This window comes from Petaurus breviceps, unplaced genomic scaffold (assembly GCF_028583685.1).
Source record: "Petaurus breviceps papuanus isolate PSGF00001 unplaced genomic scaffold, PetGlider_PUasm1.0 118, whole genome shotgun sequence".
Taxonomy (NCBI): Eukaryota; Metazoa; Chordata; class Mammalia; order Diprotodontia; family Petauridae; genus Petaurus; species Petaurus breviceps.
Genome location: NW_027185616.1, coordinates 8,872,005 through 8,899,779, shown reverse-complemented (window position 1 = coordinate 8,899,779; position 27,775 = coordinate 8,872,005). Strand labels below are relative to the sequence as shown.

Below are 27,775 nucleotides of genomic sequence, written 5' to 3'. Positions count from 1 at the left end.
GGGAGAAGTATATTTATGACTCCCGCTGAAAGATTCAACCATACCTCTAATGCTTCATTACCTGGAGTAGAATGGGGACTGCCATGTGGACCAAAGGGGACTTTTTCATAATAATGGAATGACTTTCACTGCCCAAGTCCCCTTGCATACCACTTAGAAGAGCCACCACCCAATAGTGTCCCTCCCTTAATGAGAAATGGTACAATAACCTTCCTCTGCACAGACTACATCCCTACCATCTGCCCCATAACACTTGAGAATTATGGGGGTCAAAAGCTTTAGAATGTCACTCTTGAAAGTCTGTTCATTAATCCTCAAGTAAGATGGTGGCACAGATATTTGGTCTCACAATGAGGATAACATGGAAGGAGCAAGGCTTGAATGAGGAAAAACCCATCCATGGAAGCTTTTTCTTTTTCTTCCTCCCTGATACAGGAAAAAGGGCATGGGATATGGCATCAGAGGACCTGGGTTCGAATCCCAGCTCTGCCCATTACTGCCTGTGAGATCCTATGGAACTTTATGCCTTTAGCCTCACTTTCCTTATCTTCAAAATGAGGGGGGTTGGACTCTGAGCATCTTTCCAGCACTGAGTCTATGATCCTATGACCTTTGGGCCCCTTGCTTTGGATTCACTTTAACAGAGGGGGTCTCAATTTTTAAGGGGTCATAGACTCTTTTGGCACTTTGGTGAAGCCCAGGGACCCCTTCTCAGAATATTTTTAAATGCATATGGTAAAATACATAGAATTATTTAAAAAACCAATTATATTAAAATACAGTTACCAAAATATTTTTTTAAAATAATTTCATGGTTAAGAGCCCTTGCTTGCACGGATTCTAACCTAAGTCTCTGGACTAGTTACCTCTGTGAATTGCTTTCAGACCTCAGAACAACATTCTGGTCATATTTTTTAGATGGTGTCTTAGACCCCACTCCTATCCTGTTTCCCCCCGGGGTGAGTTCCTGCTGGGGATGGGTAGAAGGAGGAATCTCACAGTTTTGTCTCCTATTACAACTCCAAACAAACCCCCCTTCCAAACGCAATTAACAGGGGGCCAGACAGTAAGCTGCTGGGTGGGTCGAGTCGGCCCCCCCCCCCCATACAAAGCTGGTTTATATTCTGGGAATTTTTGAAACCTTGCTAAAAGCCGGTGATTAACTCCAGAAGCAGGTAGAGTCAGCTGCCCTGCCTGCCTGGAGCACAGTGAGCCCCCCATATTCCTTCACCAGGTGGGCTGAGGACCTCCCAGAGTTTCTGGCTCAATGAAAACTGTTTATAGTCCTCCATACTTAGGGCCTTTCTTCAGTCTGAGCCAAGGACCCATTGGGAAAGCACAAAAGGTTCTTGTAACCCTAGCTGGCTCCCCTAGGGAATGGTAACACTGAACCTGTTCGTATCCCAGAACTATAATATCTTAGGATCACAGATTCCAAGGTAGAAAGAACTGCAGAGACAATCTAATTTTGCCCTTTCTTGACTTTTTTTTGCCCTATATTCCCACACTTAATACAATGCTTATAACATGGTAAGTACTTAAATACTTGTTGACTTGAATTCCCTCATTTTATAGAAGAGGACAATGAGGCTCAGGGAAATTAAATGAATTACTCAAAGTCCACAGCTAGTAAGCATTAGGGGCAAGATTTGAAACCAGACCCTTTGCTTCTACAAGCCAGGGTTCTTAAACTTTATTAGGATCAGCCACCCCTTTGCTATTCTGGTGAAGCCCATAGACTCCTACCAGAATGATTAATCTGTAAACACTTATTAAGGCATCTACTTTGTGCCAGGCATAGTGGTGATGCATAAGATAGCATATATGGGATTAATATAGCATACATATTAAATTAGAACACAAAGGGGCAGCTAGAGGATATAGTGGATAGAATACCAGACCTGGAGTCAGGAAGACTCATATTTCTGAGTTCAAATCTGGCTTTAGGTACTTACTAGTTATGTGATCCTAGGCAAGTCACTTATCCCCATTTACCTCAGTTTCCTTATCTTTAAAATGAACTGAAGAAGGAAATGGCAAATGCCAAGAAAACTCCATTAAGAGTTGGGAGCAGGGGCAGCCAGGTGGTGCAGTGAGTAAGAGCGCCGGCCCCAGAGTCAGGAGACCCGGGATCGGTTCCGGCCCCAGATACTTAACACCCACACAAAATAACTGGCCGTGTAACCTTGAGCAAGTTACTGGACCTCAATTGCTTTAAAAAAAAAAAAAAGAGTTGGGAGCATCCTACCGCCCCACCAGGAAATTCTGATATAAGAATGCAGTTTATGTACCTACCCAAGTGCATCCTTTTTACATGAATTATGGTCTCTATCCGTAGTTTTCCCCTGCACTCATCCTACATCCTGTAGGACCCTTCCTATGGTTGATGGCTGCCTAGAGGATGCCCAGACTAGTTTGCAGTGTATCCTATGGGCAATCATACAAATTCTATTTCAGTTGCCACTAGATTCTCCTGTTACATATACCGCTTCACCTCCAAGGCCTTGTACTGATAGATTTTGGAAAAATCGGTTCATGATAGGAGCCCATCCCAACACTCAGGTTTCAAAAGAACAAAAAAAACCAAACCAAAACAAAACAAAAACCTCTTGGCTATGAGATAAGGTTAACATCTTCACTGTGCATCAACTCAACATTCTACCAGCTTTGTGACCTGCAAACGCTATGTGATCAATCTTGGTCTACTCCTTGCTAATCATGAGCAGGCAGGAGAAAGATTCTAGATTCAAGGAGGTAATAGGGCCTCCTTCACTCTGTTCTAAGCCCAAAGAGACGTGGGAGGCGCGGTGTGCCAAGCCTAAACAGTTTGGTGTAGTGGAGGGACAATAATCTAGAATCAGTAAAACCTATGCTCACATCCCTCCGTAGACCCCAGCTATGTGACCACAGACAAGTCATTCCATTTTTTTTTTTTGCCTTTTGGAGGGCAATTGGGGTTAAGTAACTTGCCCAAGGTCACATGGCTGGGTTCTTTTTTTGTGGGTGTCTGAGGCCGGATCCAAACTTGGGTCCTCCTGACTCTGGGGCACTGCACTACCTGGCCACCCTAAGTCATTCCATTTTTTACTGCCTTAGTTTCCTCATTGGTAAAATGAAGGAGCTGAATGAACTCTTAAGGCTCCTTCCAGTTCTAACTCTGTGATTTTGTGACCCTAGGGTAGAGATCCTCCATCAATGTAATCCCACAAAGCTACAGCCACAGCTTCCAGTGAAGTGTTGGGACAGAGGCAGTAGAGGTGGGGTGTGGTTTCTGGACATACTGTGACGCTGGCACAGTGGAGAGAAGAGGGGCCAGGCTGTTGAGTGAAGTGTGAGACACTATTCATTACTCCAAACTCCCTTGTAAAGACTCTCCAATCCTTTTAAAGAAGCCAGTCCTGCTGGACTGAGTGACCTGCGTGAAAGTGAATTCTGTTTATATTTTTGGATGACAGTTTTGAATACTCCCCTTCCCCCTCTGGCATGCTTCCTCCCTTAGAACCTGTTAATTTGCCTCTGATCACACCTATTGGGCCCCATTCCCAGAGAGGGCAAAGATCCAACATAATCCAAAATGGCAGATAATCCAAAAGTAATTTATAGAGTATTTGACTTTGGGATGTTGCCAATTTGCCTTCATAACAAGTATTTATTGTCTACTCTTTGGCTGAGGCCAACATTAAAATGAGTTTACATTCTCTGGCATACATCAACTATTATGGAGGGAGGGGAAAAGAAGGGAGAACAGCCCAAGGCTATGTTGGGCAGGAAGGGTGGAAGCCAATTGGGAGAAAATAAAAGTACTACAGTTAATCAGGTATGGATAACTGAGAGTGGACTGGATCATAGCACAGTGAAAAAAAAAAAAGCATCAGTACTAGAAACTGAAGACCTAGATCCTAAATCTGTCCCTGCCACCCACTGCCCACGTAACCTCCCTGGGTCTCACTTTCCTCGTCTATGAGGGAGTTGGAGCAAATGGCCTCTGAGGTATCTTCTAGTTCTAAATCTATAACCAATCAATTAACACACACTTATTAAGTGCTTACTACGTTTTAGACACTATGCTAAGCCCTGGAGATTTCTGTTGTGTAGCCATTTCAGTCGTGTCCAACTCTTTGTGATTCTATTTGGGATTTTCTTGACAAAGATACTGGAGTGGTTTGCCATTTGTTTCTCCAGCTTATGGAGATGGGGAAACGGAGGCAAACAGAGTTAAGTGAATTGCCCAGGGTCACACAGCTAGTAAGTGTCTGAGGCTGGATTTGAACTCAGGCCCTATTGACTCCCCCATTGCTCTATCCACTATGCCACCTAGCAATATATAGCTGCCCTATGCTGGGGATATTAATTAAAAAAAAAAAAACTCCTGCCTTCAAGAGCAAACATGTTTATAAATAGGTACATACACAATGGAGAGTAGATGGGCACTAACCTTAGCAGCTGAGGGCACTAGAAAAGACTTCCCATCCTAATCGTTGTAAAGGGCACCCATCCTCACTACCTGGAGCTCAGGAGTCTATGACTTGGGGTGTAAACATGAGCAAATGTGGCAGATGTAGGAGGGATATTCTGGTACCAAGCATCATCCTTTACCTTTGACTTATTAGAAAGCATTCATCAGATGCTGGGATCACTTAGCATAAAATCTCTTGTGGGAAGGCTAAGGCAAGAGCTGCCAGGGTGTGGGTAGGCAAAAGATGCTTTGTGGACCACTATTCATTATACGTCTGTAACCGCTAATGCAGAGCCATAATTAGGAATTCTTTCACCTGGGGAACAAAAGCCTGTGGATGGGGCAGGTAAAGCACAGAAGACAGTCAAAACAGAGTGTCATCGGGAGGACAATAGTCGCTGTAGGGAGGAAATATACTCTCTCCTTGGAACAAAACCATGTTTTTCCTACACCAGTTACAGCTCTGACCTAATATTTAATAATGAAAGCCTTAACTAGAGGCTAGATAATATTTGTTGTTCAGTGGTAATCATACAGTAAGGAGATTTGCAAAGGTGTGTTTACCCCTCTGATTCTGTTGTGTATCGATCCTTGAGCATTAACCAGGCTGATGTTTGACTATTCTTGAACATTTCCTGTAAAGTTCCCATACGGATCTCTTCAGAAAGGCTGCTGCTGCTGAAACCATAATTACGCACATCACTGCAAAACCCAAAACAATATCAGCAACCCATCTCCCTGGGGTCACATCTATGCCTATTCCCTGGATAGCAACTGTGGCTGTTGTTTTTATTTTATTTTTAATTAACAAGTATTTATAGCATTTTCTTTCCCTTCCAAGTTCCCCACCCCAATTAAAAAAAAAAAAGAAAAAGAAAACCTCATAACAAATATGTGCAGTCAAGCAAAACAAATTCCCTCATTGTCCACGCGCCAAAATGTATGTTTCATTCTGTATCTTGAATCCATCAACTTTCTACCAGGAGAGAAAGACAGTGTTATGCTTCATCAGTGGTCCTCTGGAATTATAGTTGGTCATTGTCTTTTAAAGCTGTCTTCACAATGTCCTTGTTATGTTAAGTTTTTCACCCGGTTCTGCATCACCCTTCACTCTGCATCTGTTCATACAAGTTTTCTCAGGTTTCTTTGATTGTTTTACCTCAGAGTTGGAAGAGAGCTTAGAAGCCACTTACTTCACTGGTATCAAACACCGAGTCCAGTGTGCATTGACTCAGAAAACACAACACGTCATTATCTGCTTTGCATTGTATTTCTGTTTTGTTAAATGTCTTCATCATTTCTTACAGCACAGTAGTATTCCATTCCATTCCTATACTATAATTTGTTCTGCCATTCCCCAAGGGATGCCCCCTCTTAGTTTCTAGCTACTTGCCACTCCAAAAAGAGCCACTCTGAGTATTTTTATACCTCTGGGTCTTTTCCCTTGTACTTGGACTCTTTGGGGTAAAATGGTGGTAGCACTAGTCAGAAAGTATGCAGAGTTTAGTGACTTTTTGGAAATGTTTCCAAGCTGCTCCCCAGAAGGGCTGAACCAATCCACAGTTCTGCCAAGAGTGCAGTAACATGTATGGCTACTATTCAAAAATGCTTTTTCTGTTATTAGTGCTATCATTCTGCCTCTCTTGGATGAAGGCTCCCCTCTTCATTTCATCCTCCATTAGACACCCAAATTCTATTCTTTTCTATTTCTTTGTCCAAATCACAGGTCTATAAGATATATGACTCTTCCTTGATGGGGAAGAATTGTCTGGGCTTGGATCCACTGCCTGCCAAGGTCAGGGCCAATGGGAGGAAAGAAGTCCATAAAATAGAATTATCCAATGAGAATGGTGCTATGGTCTCCTGCGACATTCATTCTGATATCTGTAGTATGACACTGGATGGCTGGAATCATGGTAAGTCTTCACTTAAGCATCATTGGGGCCAAGATATCTTTGTCTCTAGCCTACTGTTTTCAAGTCTTTCTTGCTATTAATGGGATTTTGGATGTCTTAAATTGAGCCCTCAGACTCCTAGGGACATGACAAAGGTCTGCTTCCTGCCTTCCACGATTTTGTGACAAACACAGGCTGTGGATATCATTACTGTGGTCATAAAACCATAATCATCTATTGTACTGGGACTTATATGGAAAGAATGTCACAGATAAAGGGATCCAACCTTTGTGGGTTTATAATCTAAGACATAATCTATAATTATAGTCTAAACTGGGCAACGAGGTGGCACAGTAGATAGAGAAGTGGGCCTGGAGTCACAAAGATTCATCTTCTTGAGTTCAAATCTGGTCACAGACACTGACCAGCTGTGTGACCCTGGGCAATTCACTTAACCATGTTTGCTTCAGTTTCCTCAACTATAAGATGAACTGGAGAAGAAAATGGCAAAGTAGTCCTCTGTCTTTGCTACGAAAACCCCAGATGGAGTCTTGAAGAGTTAGACACGACTAGATAGCAGACTGGGAGGGGAGCATGTGCTAGACACTGGCATACAAGGACAAAACAAAGTAGTCCCTATCCTTAGGGCACTTACACTTCATGGGGGAAATGAAAGATATAATATAAATATAAATAACAAAATATATACAAAGGCATTAGGAATATCACTTTGTCACCTGTGAGGAAGATAAATTGGAGAAGGGAGATCAATTAGGGATCCATTAGAATAATGCAAGCAAGAGGTGATAAGAGCTTGAACTATGGTAATGGCAGTCTACATGAAAAGCAAAGAAGGGGTCACCATTCTAATTGAACTTTTGGATACTGTCATTAACTACAGTATCTATGTGAGTCTGGCCAAGTCATTTATATCTCAAGGGCCTCAGTTTCTCATTTGAACAATGAGAGGCCTAGATGAGATAAGTAATTAGGCATCTTCCTGCTCTGGTCCATGATCTCATGATCCTATAGCTAGATTTTATTGTTCCCTCTTGGCAACTCCACCCCTTGAGTCCTGGTTCTGCATTCGACAGCTATGCACAATAAGACTAATTCTCCTCCATGACAGCCCTTCAGATATCTGAAGACAGTTGTCTCTTCTTTAAATCAAATACTCCCAGACACATTAAGCCCCAAAAGAAAGTCAATCAAGCATTTCTATCATATGAGCGCATCGGGAGAAATTGCATCAGGGGTGGAGGAAGGATGCATTTAAGTTGACTTAAGAATAGATATATGCTCTGGTCTGGCAGATGAAGAAATGTTTTTCTTCAAACTCCTTTCATTTTAGGGACTTCTCTATAACTTCACGTTTTGCAATCTGGGTCGTCAACAAATATGGCCCGAAGGGGCCCTATAGGATTTCACATTCTAGCTGGGGAAGACAACATACATGTATATCAAGAGAATTTAGGGGGAAGGCCCTAGCAGTTGGAGGGATCAGGAAAAGCCTTATATAGAATGTGGCACTTGCACTGAACCTTGAAGGAAACCAGAGATGCTAAGGAAGAAGTGCTTTTTAGGAATGGGAGCAAGAGGATGGTCTGTACAAAGATACAGAATCAAGAGACTGAATTTTGTATGAGGAAGAATAAAAAGGCCAGTATGGGGGGAGGGCGGTGTTCTTGGTGTGTTAACATGAGAAAGGCAGGTTCTCCTGAAGGATACTCTCTGATTCATTCAAGCAGCAAGCATTTATTAGGTATGGATTTCTACGTGCCCACCGGGTTATGCTAAGTGCTTGGAGGACAAAGAAAAAGCATAATTAATCCTGGGTTTAAGGAATTTACATTCTAACAGGGGCTTCCAAATGTCTACATATAGGCAGGTATATACAGGTTACAGACAGAGTAGATGGAAGATAAGCTGAGAAAAGAAGGTTTGGGTAACTGGCAGAGGGGAGGGGACCAAGACTGGTGACCCATCAGAGCTGGGTCTTGAAGGAAGCTGGGGATTCTGAGAGGCATAGGTGAGAAGGCATTCCAGCTATGGGAGACAGCCAGTGTAAAGACCCAGAGGTGGCAGATATTCCCTCAAGAACTGTTTTTAGGTGGGACATTAGTGGTGTGGACATTAGTATGTCACTCCAGGTGTGTGCTTGGAACCCCTTTCATCATTCAGATCCCTGCCCTACCAACCCACCAAATACACCCCACCTCCTCAGTTATCATATGGTCCATACTCAAGTTAATTTTATTTTGTGACTGCATAGTAGAATGTGAAGAACATTGCATTAAACGTGGGTTTGAGTCCTTTGTATGATACTGGACAAATCACTCAACCTTTCTAAACCTCAGTTTTCCTATCAGTAAAATAGAAGTAAAGGATACCTGCCATAATATTGCATGGTGTTATCATGGGGATCAACTGAGATAGAGTATTATATGAATGTCAACAGTCCATACCCCCTTCACCTTACTGAAAGTCATTGATCTGTCACTGCCCAGAGCTCAGGAAACCCTCCAGTCATGGGATCATAGTTTTAGAGCTAGAAGGGACTGTAGAGACCCCCTAGTCTAACTCCGTCATTTTACAAATGAAGGAACTGAGTTTGAAGTGGCATAGAGAGGACCAGACTTTGGAGTCAGGAAAACTGGAGTTCAAATACTACTTCAGTCACTTTAGTAATCGTGTGATCTTTGGGCAAGTCACCTAGTGCCTCCTCATCTGTAAAATGGGGATGTTAACAACACCTACCTTGCAGGGCTCATAGTGAAGAACAAACAGGAGAATGTGTGTAAAGCGCTTCACAAACTTGCAGGTGCTATGTGAATGTTGTTGAGTCCTTCAGTTGTACTCGACTCTTTGCAATCCCATTTGGGTCTTGGTGAAGATACTGGAGTGGTCTGCCATTTCTTTCTTTAAGGGATTAAAGAAAACAAAGGTTACGTGACTTGCCCAGGGTCACACAGCTAGTCTGAGGCCAGATTTGAATGTGGGTCTTCCTGACTCCAATGCCAGTGTTGACATCATTGCTCAAGGTCTGATAGCTAGTAAATATCTGAGGTAGGATCTGACTCAGGCTCAAGGCTCCCTCGCTTTTTTAACATTCCATTTCAGCACTAAGATTCTCTACTGTAGGACAAAAGACCTGAAAGTTACTGCTACCCCCTCTCAAGTCAGCTCCTCTTCCTCACCCAGCCTCGTTCTCCGGCCTCTTTCCACAGGTATGTCGGCAGGCATTTTGGGCACCAATGACAATGAGGCGGGTAATGATCTGTTGCTCCCAAATGGCTCCCTGGCAGGCAACCTGGATGAATTCACTGAAGCATGGCAGGTCAGTCTCACATCCCCCTCTGAAGGTGTGTCCTCCAGGAAAGTTTTCTGATTCACTTAAAAGATGTCTCCAGGTCCCTACTAGTTAAGGTTTATCCTCTGATGATGCAGGGCAAGTCTTTAATAGGGCACCTAGGTGGTGAAGTGGATAGAATGCCAGGCCTGGAGTCAAAGAACTCATCTCCCTGAGTTCAAATCAGGCCTTAGACACTTACTAGTTGTGTGACCCTGGGCAAGTCACTAAGCCTGTTGGCCTCAGTTCCTCATCTGTAAAATGAGCTGGAGAAGGAAATGGCCAACTAATGCAGTATTTTTGCCAAAAAAAAAAAAAAAAAAAACACAAATGGGGCCACAAATTGTCAGACATTCTTCAAGAACCACAATCTTTAATGTTGTTTGGTTCTTTATAATGATACAGGAAGGAAACAAGCATATAATTAAGCCCATACTATGTGCTAGTCACTGTGCTCAATGCTTTATAAATATTATCTTATTGATCTAATAGCACAATTCTTTAGGGTGTGTGCTATTATCCTCATGTTACAATTGAGGAAACTGAGGCGGAGATCAAGTGACATAATGAGTGTCTGGATTTGAACTCAGGTCTTCCTGACTCTGGGCCCAGTGCTCTCTATCCATTGCACCACTCAGCTGCCTCTCTGCTAGGCCTTTAGGGCTACCCCCAGAAAAACCTACTATCAAAGGTAGAGATATATAGTGAAAAGGGTGCTACATTTGGTGTTAGAGGACTTGGGTTCAGATCCTAGCTCTGCCTCTTATTATTCATATGACAAAATGAGGGTGTTAAACTACATAGTCTCTATGGTCATTTCCAGCTCATCACTTAAGATCCAGTGCCTCAGCTTTTTAAAATAAGGGGGTTGGACCACTTGGTCTCTCGTGCCATTCATTTATAAATCAGTGATTCTACTGGAAGTGGAGAAAGTGAGGCAGGGTGCTATTAGGAGTAAAAGAAATGTGGATTCTGTCTGAAGGGAAATTAAACTCTACTCTGGAAGCCTTTGCTACTCCATTGAAAACCATGAAAAACTCTCTGTCACTGTTTTTTTTTCTTCTTTCTTTTTACATTTTAAATTTATTTAATTGAAAAGTAAATATATAGTAAAATATTTGGAGGTGGGGAGAGAAAATGTCAGAAATGATAGTATACATAATTTTATAATAAAAGGTTTAGGAATTATAGGATTATTGAGCAATCATCCTTTTGAGAGAATTCAAGCTTTCATAGAAATGACTTGTCACGGGGGTGGAGTCAAGATGGTGGAATAGCAACAGGACCTTCGTGCGGCTCCCGCTCCCACCTCCCCCAATTCGTGTAAAAGGGGACTCTGAACAAACTCTGGAGCTGCAGAGCCCACAAAGTGACACAGAGAAGCTAACCTCCTGCTGAGGACAGCCCAGCAGGCCAGCAGGAATCAGCCAGCCCAGCGCTCCAGCCCCAAGTGAGCTGGAGGTTTTCCACGATTCCCAGGGTGGACCTGACCAACCACCGGCTGGAGGAACTCCAGATCAGCAGCAGCTGTGGCCGTTTACTGAATTATCAACACATAGACGCTAAGGACAAAGTGAGAGGTCAGTGCAGTCTGGACTTTGGGATGGAGTAGTTGGGATGTTTTGCCCCTGAGGTGAAAAGCCGTGGAGATGCTGCAGCTGTGCAGCCACCCCCACGTGGCAGCTTCAGCTCCTGGCCTACAGACTGTAGGGGGACCAAGCACCAGTCTGAGGGGTAATCGCTGTTGCTTTAACCTTCTTGGATCTGGATTGCAGTCTAGGGTGGAGGTCCTGGGGTGTGTGTCCAGCTTGCCAGAGCATGTGGAGACCTCAGAGAGGGCACCCATCTAATACCTCCGGCAGCTGAGAAAACCCCAGTGTTTGGGATGAAAGCTCCCCTGTCTGGTGGCAGAGTCCTACTGTGGCAAAAAGCCTAGGGGTCAAGTGACTGAGGGGCGATATGACCAAGCAAAGGAAACAAAGCAGAAAGAAGATTCCAACATTAGACTCCTATTTTGGGGACAAAAAGGATCAAAGCATGGAACAGGATGAAGACAGTGAAGTTAGAACTCCTGTACCAAAAACTTCAAAGGAAAATACAAGCTGGTTACAGGTCATAGAGGACCTTAAGAAGCAGATAAGAGAAGTGGAAGAAAAATTGGGAAGAGAAATGAGAACTATTCAAGAAAATTACAAAATGAGAGTCAACAGCCTGACTGAGGAAAATCATACCTTAAAAAATAGACTGACTCAAATGTCAAAAGAGGCTCAAAAAGGCAATGAGGAGAAGAATGCCTTAAACAGCTGAATTTGCCAGATGGAAAAAGAATCTCAAAAGCTCCATAAGGAGAATCATTGCTTCAGAATTAGATTGGATCAAATGGAAGCTAATGACTTTATGAGAAATCAAGATACTGTTAAAGAGATCCAAACAAATGAAAGAATAGAAGGCAATGTGAAATATCTCATGGGAAATACCACTGACCTGGAAAATAGATCCAGGAGAGATAATTTTAAAGTTATTGGACTACCTGAAAGCCATGATCAAAATAAGAACCTAGAAATCATCCTCCAGGAAGTTCTCAAAGAAAACTGCCCTGATGTTTTAGAACCAGAGGGCAAAATAGAGGTTGAAAGAATTCACCAATCACCTCCTGAAAAAGATCCCAAAAATAAAACTCCTAGGAATATTATAGCCAGGTTCCAAAATTCCCAGATTAAGGAGAGAACATTACAAGCAGCCAGGAAGAAACAATTTGAATATTGTGGAAATGCAATCAGGATAACCCAGGATCTGGCAGCTCCTACACTGAGGGATCAAAGGGCTTGTAATATGATATTCTTGAGGTCAAAGGAGCTGGGATTAAAACCAAGAGTCACCTACCCAGCAAAACTGAGTATCATGTTTCAGGGGAAAATATGGTCATTCAGTGGAATAGAGGACTTTCAAGCATTCTTGCTGAAAAAACCAGAGTTGAATAGAAAATTTGACATTCAGATACAAGAAGCATGAGAAGCTAAACAGGGAAAAGAAATCATAAGGAACTTATCAAAGTTGAACTATTAACATTTCTACATGGAAAAACAATAGTTGTAACTTATGAAACTTTTCTCAGTAGTTGAAGGGAATAGAAATATATATATATACACATTATATATATATATATACAAAATATATGTCTATATATGAGGGTATATGGGCATATGAATACATATGTGAATGTGTGTATATATATATGTATATATATACATATATATGTTTACAGGTATACATAGATAGAGGGTACAGGATGTAATGGGAACGTACATTTTAAAGATCTTCCCTGCCCCTGGGCTAAAGTGCACCTGGAGCCTGGGGTGGGAGGCTTGTTTTCAGTAAATACTTCTTGATTGGCCAGTGAGTCAATAAGGTTGTTACATTCTCTGAGCCAGGAGAAGGCTATATAAGCCCTGATGTGTAGCTTTGTTTTGGGGCTTACTTTGAGAAGTGTTCTGTGATTTGATCTGGATTCTGGGAAGCCATTGTCCAGAGCCCCCCGGCTTTGAAAAACCCAGATGTTGATTTGGTATAGATGTAATGGTTGGACAGTTTGGAAAGCTGTCTACTTGATCTGTTTCTGTCTTAATAATTCTGCCTGTATACTTTGAAGTTCAGGGTGCTGACCTTTTTCCCCTGAACGAGGTAAACTATATATGTTTGACTGATTAAAGTAAGCTTGTTAACCCATTTTGAGTTGCTTTCCTTTATAAAAGCAGATCCAAGAACCTGTGGTGGCAGCAAACACTGAGGACTCTTGGGGTGCTTGCTGCTACACAGGACCAATTTAACAGGAAGGGAAGATACTTAAAAGGTGAAATTAAGAGGTGAGAGAGGAATATAATGAGAGGAGATGGGGAGAGACAGAATGGGGTAACTATCTGATATAGAAGAGGCAAGGGAAAATGGTTACAATGGAGGGGAAGAATAGTAAGGCAAAAGGGAATGGGTCAACCTTATTCCCATTGAATTTGGCTTGAGGAGGGAATGAAATACACACTAAATAGGGTCTCACCCTCCAGGAGAGTAGGGGGGGAAGGGGATAAGAGGGGGGGTGATGGAAGGGAGGGGAGGCTGGGGGGGGAGGGAAGTTGGAAGCACCCACTTTTGAAAAGGGATGGGATCAAAGTAGAGAACAAAACAAGTGGGAGGTGGGATAGGAGGGAGGGAAATATAGTCGGTCTTTTACAATATATCTACTATGGTATTGTTTTGCATTAGCCACACATGTACAACCTATATGGGGCATAGAGATCCACTGGAAAAGTCGAAAGGGGTATGGGAGAAGATATGGGAGAGAGCAGATTGGAGGAGGGGATATCCTGTGGGACTGCTGTTCTGGGGAGGTGGGTAGGGGAAAAACGAGGAGAAAATTTGTAACTCAAAATCTGATGGAAATGAATGATGTAAACCAGAAGTTAATAAAGCCTTTGAAAAAAAAAATTATCATACTTAAAATAACATTGAGAGCCACCTTGATTTACTGTGGAGAAAACTAAAGGTCAGGTCACTTGCTCAAAGGCACATGGTGTAAGTAGTAGATCTGGAATGTTATAGATAGCATCTTGTAAGTTTTTCCCAGGCTCTTAAGTTCTGGTTTTCACCAGAAACTGAAATATCCTGGGCGCGCGCGCACACACACACACACACACACACAATCAAGCCTTTACTAAATAACTGTCATGTGCTGAGCACTGTAGTAGGTGCCAAGAGAACAAGTACAAAGACTAATGCAATGCCTGCTCACAAAACTTGGGTTCAGAACCAAATTCTGATATTTACAAGCTGTGTGACCCGGAGGGGAGAAGTCACTTACCATCTTGGAACCCTAATTTCTTCATTGATAAAATGGGAATAGCACAGTATTACATATCTTATAGTGTTGTGAGGGCCAAATGAGATGAGCCATTATTATTATTCTTTGGAAAATGTTTGTGTTTACTAGGTGGATGGTGAGTGCAAGGCCCAGAAGAGGAAAGCAGAGGTCTGTCGTGGGGCTGCTTCCTCCAGACTCTGCAAGGCATTCTTTCTGGATGCCCACTCTGAGCTCCGTAATTGCTTCCAAGTGGTGAGTACAAGTTGGTTTGGTGGTTAAAAACTCAGAAGGAGGGCAGGACTGTGCTTGGGAATATAGGGTCCTTCCAGGGCACTGAGACCCATTGCCCAACAGTCACCAGCTGGGCATTAGTTCCCCCAATAGTCTCTTGATTAACCCTCTGCTGAGATACTAAGCCAATGAAGCATCAAAGTTCTTTAAAGTCTTTTTTTTTAACCCAATTCCTAGAGAATGTGAGTCAGCAACACCATCCTAAGCTGGAAAGGCAAATTTAGTAAATGATAGATTAAATTTAATTAACTTAATTAAATTTAATTCACCCCTCCCCCAGTTCCTCCTCACCTCCAAGGACCATTTCATTGTTTGCCTTGCCTCCACATCCCAGAAGGGATCTGATCTGCATCCCTCCCTTGTGTTTCTTTGCTCCATTCCCCAATCCATTAGCCACATATTGTCTGACCTATGGGCAAGGTGGAGCAACTGTGGGGGGTGGGGGCATTCTATCGTAGGTAGATCCTGCCCCATTCTACAGTATGTGTGTCTGGGACATCTGTGAGATGAGTGAACTCCAGGCTGCCTGCGGCATGGTCTCTGCCTACATCCACCTGTGCAACCGAGGCTTCGTTCCCCTGGCAACTCCTCCTCCATGTGGTAAGTGCTTAAAACTCTCTGAAGTGGCCTTAGCCCAGTTGTTTCTTTATCCCATCTGACAGCAGAAGCTGCATTGCCTGCCTTCTTGTCCCACCTCGTATACATTCTGGTTATTCCTACAGCCCTTGAGAAATTCTGTCCTCTGGATCAATTAGATGAAAGCTGAACATCTGGCCAGACCCACCTCACCTGGGTTTGCAATTCCCACAGATACTCCTCCCTAATTATTCATTTATTCAACAAATATTGAGGTCCTATATGTCAGAAACAGAGAAGTATTTTGGTAAGGAGATAAGATACAATTGTAATTGTAGATGCCCCTTCCCTTGATACATTACTTCATACACATTTTTATTTAACTTTCTGTGTATTTGTACATATTATTCTCTGCTTCACTAGTCCCCCAGCACATAATCTTCTTAAGGAATTTCTTTGGTTTGTATCCCTCAGTGCCTCCCACTTTAATATTTATTGAATGAAGGAGTTGAATACAAATTAGAATGTATTGGGGGAGGGGGGAAGACAAACATTTACTAAGTGCCTACTATGTGCCAGGAGCTTTAGGATGTTATCTCCCTTGATCTTCACAAATACTGTGAGAGGTAGGTGCTATTGTGATGCCCATTTTACAGTTGAGGAAACTAAGAAATGACTTGTCCAGGGTCATACAGCTAGTAGGTATCTGAGGTCATATTTGAACTCAGGTCTTCATGACTGGCACTCTATCCACTACAGTGCCTAGGGAATCTCCAATGAGATACGAAACATGGTAGGCATTTGATAAATATTTGGCAAACGAGGTCATGACCTTTGAGCTGGTTCTTGAAAGAGGGATAGACATCAGTCAGACAGGATGGGGAGTGTATTCCAGGGAGAAGGGACAGATGGAACAAAAGTATAGAGACTGGAAACTAGGGGGTAGTTTCAATGGTTAGAGTATAAAAAGGGGAGCAATCTGAGATAAACCCAGGCTGCACCCAGCTTTGGGAGGTATTGAATGCTAAGAACTTGTGCTTTATTAGGTAGTTAATGGTTTGCACTTATCCTTATTACTGCCGGCAAATACACTTTACTCCTGACATATTTGATGTTAATGCTCCCCCTATCCACTTAGTTTTTACATTGTCATAGGTTACATACTTGTCTCATCAGATTCTAAGTGCTAGGGATTCCATGTAGTGTTCTTTAAACGGTGTCCAATAATAATAACTCACATTTATATAGTGCTTTATGGTTACAAAGCACTTTACATATATTACCTCATTTAACTTCCACTAAAGGCCCAATCTGAGGACTCATTGTAGTGTGAAGGTGACCCCCACATTCTCAAAAGGAGTATCAATGAAATACAAGCTATGGAAGGGTCTACCAAACTTGGAAGGCTTTGAGTAGGGGCCTAGCAATGGACCATCAATCAGTGTGATTAAAGGGAACTAAACTAGCTTAGCTCAGGGAGATTCACACTGGAAGGCTGACCAACAGAGGATAAATCTTGTTGACCAAGGCAACTCATTGAGCCATCTACAAAGGCATGGAAGAGTAGGACATACCCTAATGAAATCCGAAATCATTTGCAAGATTGAGGCATTTCATTTCATGCAAGGCATCAGATAGGCCTTTTATTTATTAAATGGGCCTACTATTTATCAAATAGGCATTTAATAAAGATTTTTTGATGGCAGGCATAATGATGGGCAATAGGTCTTTTCTAAGACTATATTTACCACAGACAGCTCTGGAACAGTGTGTAAGGAAAGTCTTAGAGCCCACTTATATCTGGTTTCCCAATTATTAAATTTTCAGTTTCTATATATGTATTTTTTGCAGAGCTAATAATATGTATTATTAAATATTTACCTATATTATACATTTTGACTAATTGTTCAGCACCTTTTCATCCCATTAGGAAATGATGTTTTTCAAAGTTAGTAAGATGACCAAAGGAAGATCTATCCTGTAATTGCTTACTTCTTAAGCAGGAAAGGACCTAAAGAGATCATCTACCTCTATGCCTCAGGGCAGAATCATATAGTGAGGTCCCTATTAGTGAGAATAAGGAATCCCCCTGCTTTAGCACTGCATATTTTTATTGGGCTAGAACCAATTACAATACCTTACATAATTGTAACTTTGAATAGTGTAAATTGGAATACATGCAACCATTTCAGGGGATTTATTATTTGAACTAATTGGAAATTGGCTATATTATACAAAAGTCATTTAATCATAAGGTCTTGATTGAGTACTGATTTGCCCAGTGCTTATAATAATGGTAACTGTGCTGCACTCTCACATGTGGGTCCTCAGAAGAGGACCTTGTGCTTGAGGTATCCCTGGCATTAGGATCCATCCATTCAAAATCATACCTCAAAAGCCCCACTAGTGCATTTAGGCCAACCAGGAGACATTATCATCAAGACATTTTATCAAAAGTATTAGAAAGTAAGTAACAAAATATTCTTCTAATACATTCTTTTCCATAAATTACAAAAGGAGATATAAAAAAGAGGGGAAACATATAGGGAAAACACATGCCCATAGAACATGCATGGAGGGGATACATGTGTAGGCAGCATACATGTCTGAAGTAATACATGCCTTTGACACTTCAGAGATACCTCTATCTCCTGATGTCATCCTCTCTTTCTGGAGAGAAATGGGCCTGCCGACCCTTTTCCCCATTGATAAGCCCATGGGCTATTTGTTAACTCTTTGGTGATGAAACCCCAGCCTACTAGTTAGAAAACCCCTCAGATATTTTAAAGTATGTCTGTTGAACTCCTTTTCTCTTGTTGCTATCTACAATCCTTCAGTCTAAATTCTTCAAGTTATAACCCAAAATTTCTTTTAACTCTTATCACATCTCTGAGTCCCTTGAGTGGTTTACCTCCAAATCATTCCAGGAGCCCCACTTCACAAAGTTACAAAAGAGCTAAGATGAGAAGATTCCTTTCAACCTTTTACAATGGCCTTGGTTGCCAATGCAAATGAACTCAGGCACAAGAAAGAGATGGGCCACATGGAGTTGCAAACTATTTTGTACCAACAACCAAAATTCCTCTACTTCTTACATGTCAAGACTTTGATAACTCTCCTATCTTATCATCCACAGATGCAAATTACTGCTCACCCTTGCTTGTCTGTCCCCTGACCATTGTACCCATCTTTCCATGAATCTCCCAGAAGGGGTCTACCCAACATATTAGGTTCCTTCCTTCAGAGCTCTTGGCATCGGGTGCAACACATGGACAGTTATCCCTCCACTTGTTATGTTGTTATGTAACTGGCCTGTCTCTTGTCTCATCTTGCCAGTCTTTGATGATATGCTTTATGCTATGCCTTGTTTGTAATGGTTTGCAGTCTACTTACCCCACCATGCACCTCTCCATCATGCTGTGGGCAATCCTTCGCTTTAATTCTCCACAGGCTGGCATTCCTTTATTCATAGCCATACAACTTCACCAGACACTGATGTTAAAAAGATGAGCTTTTGTTTCAGGGAGAGGTCTGGATTCATTAGAAGAATTTTGCAATTTTCCAGAAGCAATCCAGCCCGGAAAATTTTATGGGTTGTCCATCCATATATCATAGATTGAAGGACACAGATGCAGTTTCTGCTCCCTTGTGGCTCATAACTAAGAATAGCCAGCCTGGCTACCTGCCTACAGGACATTTAGTGAAAGAACAATAGATATAATTTAATATTTACACAGTTAAGTTTAGGGAGAGAGAGGAGTTTGGTAGAGTATCATTAGGAAAAACTACACCGTGATACTCCATTCCAAGTATAGTCTGGTTTTATACCAGGGAAGGAGACTGCCCTGTTTTCCTTAGCCACCCTATCTCACCCAGGCTAGGGGGAATATTCCTTGTACGTTGATGTCCAGCAATCTCCCAGAGTTATATGGTTATCCCTTCTGCATTATGTTTTTCCCCATTAAGGTTTCAACATATTGAGGCATAGATCAGCATAAGAAATCAAATGGGAATTTTTTAGGAGTTTTGTGGAAGCAGACAACATAGAAAAAGTATTTTTACTTAATATTGACCTACATATAGCCTATGACCACATACTTAACCCAAATTTTTACAATAAGGTACTATTAACACCCCATAAAAGAAAAAGAAAAAAATTCACACTTCTTCTCTGGTACAAAGGGAGGGCCAAAAATTTTAAAGCAGATTTTCCAAACCATAGAGGCAGCATGACCCCAACCCCCACAATGTGGAAGGGATAACTGTATTATCTGCCTTGCCCATAAAAGTAAGCTTGGGATCAAAAAATAATTCCTTTCCCTCAAACCATTCACATCTATTGTTTCTCCCATCTCTTCTTTTCCACAAGATAGCGGTCAAGGATTACTCTCCTCCTATACAAGGCAAAGTCAAGGAAGGCTCAGAGATATTAAATGGTTTCCCTGAGCTCACCCAACAATCCTAAGATTTCCCTGCTCTCCCCCTTGCTCACACAATTCACCAGACTAGCTGACTTTTTCTGAACTGAGGGTTTGTCATAAACCTGGCTTCCAGAAACCATAGTAATTCTACCCATCCATCCCTAGTCCATAATATATGGAGTTGGAAATGATTTTGTACCAACAACCAAAATCATTCTGCTTCCTACACGTTAAGACTTTGATAGATCATCCACAGATGCAAACTGCAACTCACCCTTGCATGTCTATCCCCCAACCATTGTCCATATCTTTCCATAAATCTCTCATAGAAGGTCCGTACTCCATAATATCATCAACAGAAGACCAAAAAAACCCGGAGAAGTGTGGGCTTTTGTGGTGGAGTGTCAAGGTGAGAGGAAAAGAAGAGGGGTTAAGAGACTGAGATATCCTTAAGAATGGTCAGAGCTTCTGCTAGCGTCTTGGATCCCTCTAGGGAACATGTTCATTGTCAAAGTTCTCCTTTATTTTCATTTTTTCCCCCTTACAGGTGAATAAAGGGGAGTTTTCTTTGACTTTTAAAACTTTGCTGATATAAAAATCTTTAGCCTAAGAAATATAAACCAGGAGTTGAATTTAGTTTAGTCATTTTCAGTCATGTCCAACTCTGTGAATTGAACAGAGCTCTATCTTTTTCTCCGTCTTGTTTAACATAAGCTGGGTTTCTCAAACATGCTTTGTCTTTTAAGACCAAAAACTAGAGAGAGAACCAGTTTCACTTTGGTTTCTGTTCAGAAAATTACAGGGAAGCTTAACCAACCAGTCAGTCTGAACACATTGAAGGACAACTTGGTTATTTAATAAAAGTCAGTATTTTAGAAATGTCTGCCTTTCTACCAAAAAAACAAATAGAACTGCTCCTTTTCAGGCCACCCAGCACTTAAGTGATCACACACATGTGTGGCACTTTTCTGGGCACTGTGCCTGGTTAACAAAACAGATTTAGTACTTACCCTGGAGGAGTTTATGTTTAAAAAAAAAAAATTCAGTCTTTGCCAAACCACATACATTCACTTGAAGGAAAGGAGAGAGATGTCCAACCTGGTCTTCGTCAACATTGGTTATTCTCAGGAAAAAACATCAATAGGTTCTGAGTGATTGCCAGATTTGTGGCCAATCGGCTGTATTCTGAAGTCAAGAAATAGAGGGCTTGCATTTATGTTGCTAAATTTACCTGTTGTACACAAAGTTAAGTCTTCTACAGGAGTCTTGACTCCCAAGTTCTAGCTTTTGCCATATTCTTGGATACATCTAGGAAACATGTATATTGTCACAGTTCTTGTGGCTTCCCATTTTTTTCTTGCTGTTAATCATAGCAAAATTTTAAAAGTCATAGCCATCTAACTTTTTCACCTGGAAAAATTAACTGTAAGAAAAAAAAATGACTATATATATATATATATATATATATATATATATATATATATATATTCCCTGATTGTATCCATGAAGATGATAAAAAATATGAGTTAGGAGTTGGTATAAGTATTCAAGACTTAGCTGTGCATGCAAAAGGCAAATTTAATACCTAGAAAAATTATCAGGAAGAAAGCAGCCTTGGGCTTTACCTGGGAAATTTCTCTGCTAGAGTTAGGGTGATTTCTAGTTCTATGACATTATTACCAATATTACTTAACATTCTTTTGCCAGTTACCCTAACCACTTTATTTCTGAATCAGCCTCTAAAAAGATGTATTAGCTTCAGTATTATGTTCAGCTCTTCATGACCCCTTTTGGGGTTTTCTTAGAAAAGATCCTGGGGGTGGTTTGCTATTTCCTTCTCTAGCTCACTTTACAGATGAGAAAACTAAGGTATACAGGGTTAAGTGACATGCCCAGGGTCACACAGCTAGTATCTAAGGCCAGATTTGAACTCAGGAAGACAAGGTATTCCTGACTCCCAACATAATAAACTCCTCTGGTGCCATAACCAAGCCAAAGGTTGGGGGGAGGGGAAGGATGGGAATTATATGTTTTAATCATATGTAATACTTACAATACATGTATATGTGTACATATGCATACATACACATCTATACACACATATACATGTATACACGCATATACATATATATGTGAATATCCATCAGTGATACAATTGAGACTTGTTGCCTTATGAGTGTGAACCTTCAAAGTTTTATTATATAAGGAAGGCTGCTAGGGAAAGGTCTATCCATCAAACACTAGCCCTAAACAATCACAGCCTACACACAGATCTACAACCATGCTGTACGTCTATCATTTGACCCTAACATAGAGAACACAGTAGAAAAAGACTGTAGTCCCAAACTGACAGAGAATCCCAGTTACTTTTAGGGTATGGTCTGTAGAATGGTCTGAGAAAAGTGATAGCTTTTTATCATTTTTGTCAAGTTAATGAGGGTAGGAAAAATAAATGAAAGGTGGGTACAATTGCTTACTTAGGATACTAGAGGATCACCTAGTGCTTCCAATAAGTGGTCACTCTGAGAGAAAGAGATTCATCCAAAGTGAGTCCATTTCTTCACTAGTCTAGAGAATGAAACAGCAACTTAAACATAGTAAGCACTCAACATTTCCTCATCTTGAAAATAAAGGGAGAATGGATCACCAGCAGCAGTGGCAGTTTCCACAATTATCAACCCATAAATGCCAAATAAAAAGTGAGGTCAGTGTAGAACTCTGTTGGAACTGGGGGGAACGGAGGAGCTAGAAGCTGCAGAGGCACAACAGCTGTGCAGCTTCCTCCATGTGGCTGCTTCAGAGCTCCTCGTCTGCAGATGGTAGGGGGGCCAAGAGACCATTCAGAGGGTAATTGCTCTTGCTTTAACCTGCCTGGATCTTGATCGTGGTCTTGGATGGGGGTGCTGAGGTATGTGACCAGTGAGCCAGAGTTTGTGGGGGCTGTAGAGAGGGCACCCATCTAATAGCTCTGGCAGCTGAGAAAACCCCAGCGATTTGGGACAAAGCTCTCTCTTCTGGAAGCAGAGTTCTACTGTGGCAAAGAGCTCAAAAGTCAAGTAATTGAGTGGCAATATCAGCAAGCAAAGGAAGCAAAGCAAGCACAATAGTCAAACCTTGGGTTCCTTTTTTGGGGACAAAAAGGATCAAAACATGGAACGGGAGAAAGACAATGAAGTCAGAACTCCTGCACCAAAAGCTTCCAAGAAAACCATGAACTGGTTACAGGCCATGGAGGAACTCAAGAAGGATTTTGAAAATCCAGTAAGAGAAGTAGAGGAAAAATTGGGAAGAGAAATGAGAATGATGCAAGAAAATCATGAAAAGAGAGTCAACAACCTGATTAAAGAAAATAACATCTTAAAAAATAGATTAATTCAAATGGCAAAAGAGACCCAAAAAGTTAATGAGGACAAGAATGCCTTAAAAAGACAAATTTGCCAGATGGAAAAAGAATCTCAAAAGCTCATTGAAGAGAATAATTCCTTCATAATCAGATTGGAGCAAATGGAAGCTAGTGACTTTAAGAGAAATCAAGATACTATTAAACAGATCCAAACAAATGAAAAAATAGAAGGCAATGTGAAATATCTCATTGGAAAAACCACTGACCTGGAAAATAGATCCAGGTGAGATAACTTAAAAATTATTGGACTATCTGAAAGCCATGATCAAAAAAAAAGAACCTAAAAATCATCCTTAAAGAAATTCTCAAGGAAAATTGCCCTGATATTTTAGAAGCAGAGGGCAAAATAGAAATTGAAAGAATTCACTGATCACCTCTTTAAAAAGATCCCCAAAAGAAAACTCCTAGGAATATTTTAGCCAGGTTCCAGAGTTCCCAGATCAAGGAGAAAATATTACAAGCAGACAAGAAGAAACAATTTAAATATTGTAGAAACACAATAAGGATAACACAGGATCCAGCAGCTTTTACACTGAGGGATCAAAGGACTTGGAATATGATATTCTGGAGATCAAAGGAGCTGGGATTAAGACCAAGAATCACCCACCCAGCAAAACTGAGTATAATGTTTCAGGGGAAAATATGTCATTCAATGAAATAGATGACTTTCAAGTATTCTTGATGAAAAAACCAGAGTTGTATAGAAAATTTGACATTCAAATATAAAAAGCAAGAGAAGGATGAGAAGGTAAACGGAAAAGAAATCATAAGGAACTTATCAAATTTGAACTATTTACATGCCTACATGGAAAAACAATAATTCTAACTTATGAAATTTTTCTCAGTATGAGGATAGTTGAAGGGAAAATAAATGTATATATATATGCATACATACATATATATGTCTATATAGGAGGGTATATGTGCATATGAATACATATGTGAGTGTGTATATATATGTGTACAGGTATACATAGATAGAGGGCACAGGATCAATTGAATAAGAAGGGATGATACTTAAAAGGTGAAATTGAGAGGTGAGAGGGGAATATAATGAGAGGAGATAGAGAGAGACTGAATGGGGTGACTTATCTCGTATAGAAGAGGCAAACGATAACTGTTACAATGGAGGGGAAGAATAGGAAGGCAAAAAGGAATGGGTCAACCTTACTCTCATTGAATTTGGCTTAGGGAGGGAATGACATACACACTAAATTGTGTATCTTGCCCCACAGAATGGGGGAGAGGGGATGAGAGGGAGGATGATGAAGGGGAGGGCAGGTTGAGGGGGAGGATAGTTAGGAGCTCACACTTTTGAAAAGGGGCAGGGTCAAAGTAAAGAATAGAGTAAATGGGGGGGCGAGATAGGATGGAGGTAAATATAGTCAGTCTTTCACAACATATCCACTATGGAAATGTTTTGCATAGCTACACACGTACAACCTATACTGAATTGCTTATCTTCTCAGTAAGGGTGGGTGATGAGGGAGGAAGGGAAAGAATCTGGAATTCAAAGTTTTAAAATCAAATGTTTAAATATATATATATATATTATTATTATTGTTATTGTTATTTTACATGCAACAGGGAAATAAGATAAACAGGCACTGGGGTATGGAAATCCATCTTGCCCTACCAGAAAGTTGGAGGGGAAATGGGGGAGGATATAGGAGAGAGCAGACTGGAGGAGGAGGTATACAGTAGGAATGCTGTTTTGGGGGTGGTGGGTAGGGGAAAGATGGGGAGAAAATTTATAACTCAAAATCTTGTGGAAATGAATGATGTAAACCAAAAATTAACATAAATTTTTTTTAAAGCAATCAGGGTTAAGTAACTTGCTCAAGGTTACATGGCCAGTTATTTCTGGGTGTGGTGCTGAGTATCTGAGCCCGGATTTGATTCCCAGGTCATCCTGACACTGGAGCCAGTGTTCTTACTTGCTGAGCCACCTGGCTGCCCCTAAGCAATTGGGCTTAAGTAACTTGCTCAAGGTTACACGGCCAGGTGTTTCTGGGTGGGTGCTAAGTGTCTGAGCCCGGATTCAATCCCAGGTCATCCCGACACTGGAGCTGGTGCTCTTACTCGCTGTGCTACCTGGCCGCTCCTAAACATAAAATTTAATTTAAAAAATATATAAGGAATTATATACATAGAAATTTTAAAAAAAAGAAAAGAAAGGAGTTAGAATGGGTTCTCTCTTAAAAGTGTCTTTTATTTCTAATATCCTATTAGTCTCATGAGTTTAATCTTCTGGTGCCTTGACAGTACCCCCTCAATCTGGATTCATAGGACTGAGAAGGGAGAAGTGTAGGAAGAGGGCATTCTTTAAGGATATTAAGACCAGAGTAGCTAAAGTGGTTACTCAAGGTCACACAGGTAGCAAGTTAAAGAGAGGAGTTACTCAGGGTCACACAGGTAGCAAGTAATAGAGGGGAGATTTGAACTCAGTTCCTCTGAGTCCAAATTTGAGACCCTTGTGATTATATGTCATTAATTGATCTGTTTGGTTTTATATTTATACAAGTCCTTTATGGTGGGTGTGTTAAAGTTTCAATTTCCTTAGCTCTAAAAGGAGGGGGATGGATTTGATAAGCTCTAAGGTTCCTTCCAACTCTAAAGCTGTGATTCCTTAAAGAGCAAAGACTTTGTAGGCCTAATGTTTACACTGGATTACAATAGAAGATTTCCCAAAGACCATCAGAAGATAATTTTGCAATACCTTTGGCAGCAATGCAAGATGCTAAGGCCTGTTAGGACTAGCATTGTTCCTTCTGCCCTGGAGAAGGGCCTCATTTCTATTTTCTTTTTCTTTTGCAGTTTGAGATTCTGCTGAGGGAAGCTGTAGGCTGACAAAGGATGGCAAACTCTTTCACCTTCTGACGTCATCCAACTCTTAACATCCAACAAGCAGTGGCAGCCTTGTAGAGAATCATCCCTAGTGAGGGGAGAAAACACATCCACTGGCACCCGAGAGAGTGAAGAAAGCAATGAACGTGCCTGTGGCCTGCTGAAGGGCAGCCATTTATTGCTGTTTTAAGTAACATGGCCCAAGGACATGGTAGACTCCCCCAACAGGTTTCTGGGAACCTCTCCCTCCTCCATTGTAAGAGCCTAAAACCCTGGGATTGTAATGTTCTACTCTAGCCCAAAAGCTCTCCTCTGACACTGAAGGGTTAGTTCTACTCCAGAAAGTGAAAGGGAGAGAACAATTTGCTTTGGCTGGAAACATTGCATGTTTACAGAGTACCTGCTATATGAAATGCAGTGGTTCTGGAGCAGTTGTGTCAGCAGGAAGGAGGGGCCTGTGTCAGATGGGCTGTCTTAGTTATTAATCCCATCAACTCAGGTTTCTTCCAGCTGTATTTTGCCATCAAATTCCATTTCATGACTTGCTTAAAAAACAAGACACCTGACTTACTGCACATGGCTCCCTTGACCTCAGTTGTTCCAACTTCCTGTTTCCTACCAGGGTGGAAGGTCTATGGTTGCTGTTTGCTCAGGCAGCCATAGTATTTTCAAAAAGTGGGGAAGATTTTTTTCAGATTTTCTTATCAAGCTTTAAAAAAAAAAAAACTACTGTAAAACTAGATTTAAATTTTGAGGTTTGGTGGGAACAACCTCCTAAATTTATATTCCTGGGGAGCTCCCAAGTGAATAGTAGCTTTCCACCAGCATTCAGTCACAGGTTTTCATAACTTATTCTGGCCATGACGTGGAATAACAGGGTACTGATTTATACTGTAATCAAAGTTTTGAACTGGATTTAGTGTAATTTCCTTAATTTTGCTTCTTATTAATAAATTGGTTTGAATCTAAGCATTTGCTTTGGGGAATCCATTACTAAATCCACCAGGGAAAATAGGTTTATTCCATTTTCCATTTTTACATTTATTATTAAACTAGGGGTTCTGAACCTTTTTTGTGACATGTTCCCCTTTGGTCTGGTGAAACCTATGTACCCTTTTGATTGCTTTGTTGTGTTTTATTTTTGAGGGGGGAAAGCAAGGCAATTGGGGTTAAGTGACTTTCCCAAGGTCACACAGCTAGTGTGTCAAGTGTCTGAGGTCACATTTGAACTCAGGTCCTCCTGACTCCAGGGCCAGTGCTCTATTCACTGTGCCACCTAGCTGCCCCACCCCACCTTTGTTTTTAAATGACTAAAATAAAATACATAGAATTACAAAGGAACCCACTTACATCAAAACATAGTTATCACAATATTAATTTTAAAAGTTTACAGTCTCCAAGTTATGAACTTCTGATCTAAAATGAAGAGGTTATCCATAAAGAGGGTTAGAGTTGCTCTGGAGACCCCAAAATACTAACACAATGGGTCATGCTGAATGAATTCGACTCAAGTCTACTCAGCCAAAGAAAAGTAAAGTTTCTTAAAAGTTCACTTGTATTAGACACGGAATTAAGTCTGGGTTAGGTCATTCTATGGAGCTCTCACAAACATGGAGACATGATGAGGTCTTATATACAGAAGGTTGTGGGAGGAACCTAGGGGTAGTCTCGAGGAGGAGTTTGGG

The 27,775-nt window shown here is 41.2% G+C and overlaps 1 protein-coding gene across 1 annotated transcript in view; it reads left to right on the top strand.

The window, feature by feature from the left end:
- Window positions 1-27,158, top strand: part of LOC138160939 (uncharacterized) — a 183,445-nt gene extending 156,287 nt beyond the window's left edge. Inside the window, exons 70-74 of the mRNA XM_069087743.1 lie at window positions 6,183-6,372; window positions 9,579-9,688; window positions 14,682-14,804; window positions 15,302-15,443; window positions 26,061-27,158. Coding sequence (XP_068943844.1) covers window positions 6,183-6,372; window positions 9,579-9,688; window positions 14,682-14,804; window positions 15,302-15,443; window positions 26,061-26,065 — 570 coding nt within the window. The 3' untranslated portion in view covers window positions 26,066-27,158. The remainder of the gene's footprint in view (window positions 1-6,182; window positions 6,373-9,578; window positions 9,689-14,681; window positions 14,805-15,301; window positions 15,444-26,060) is intronic.
- Window positions 27,159-27,775: the final 617 nt, after the last annotated feature.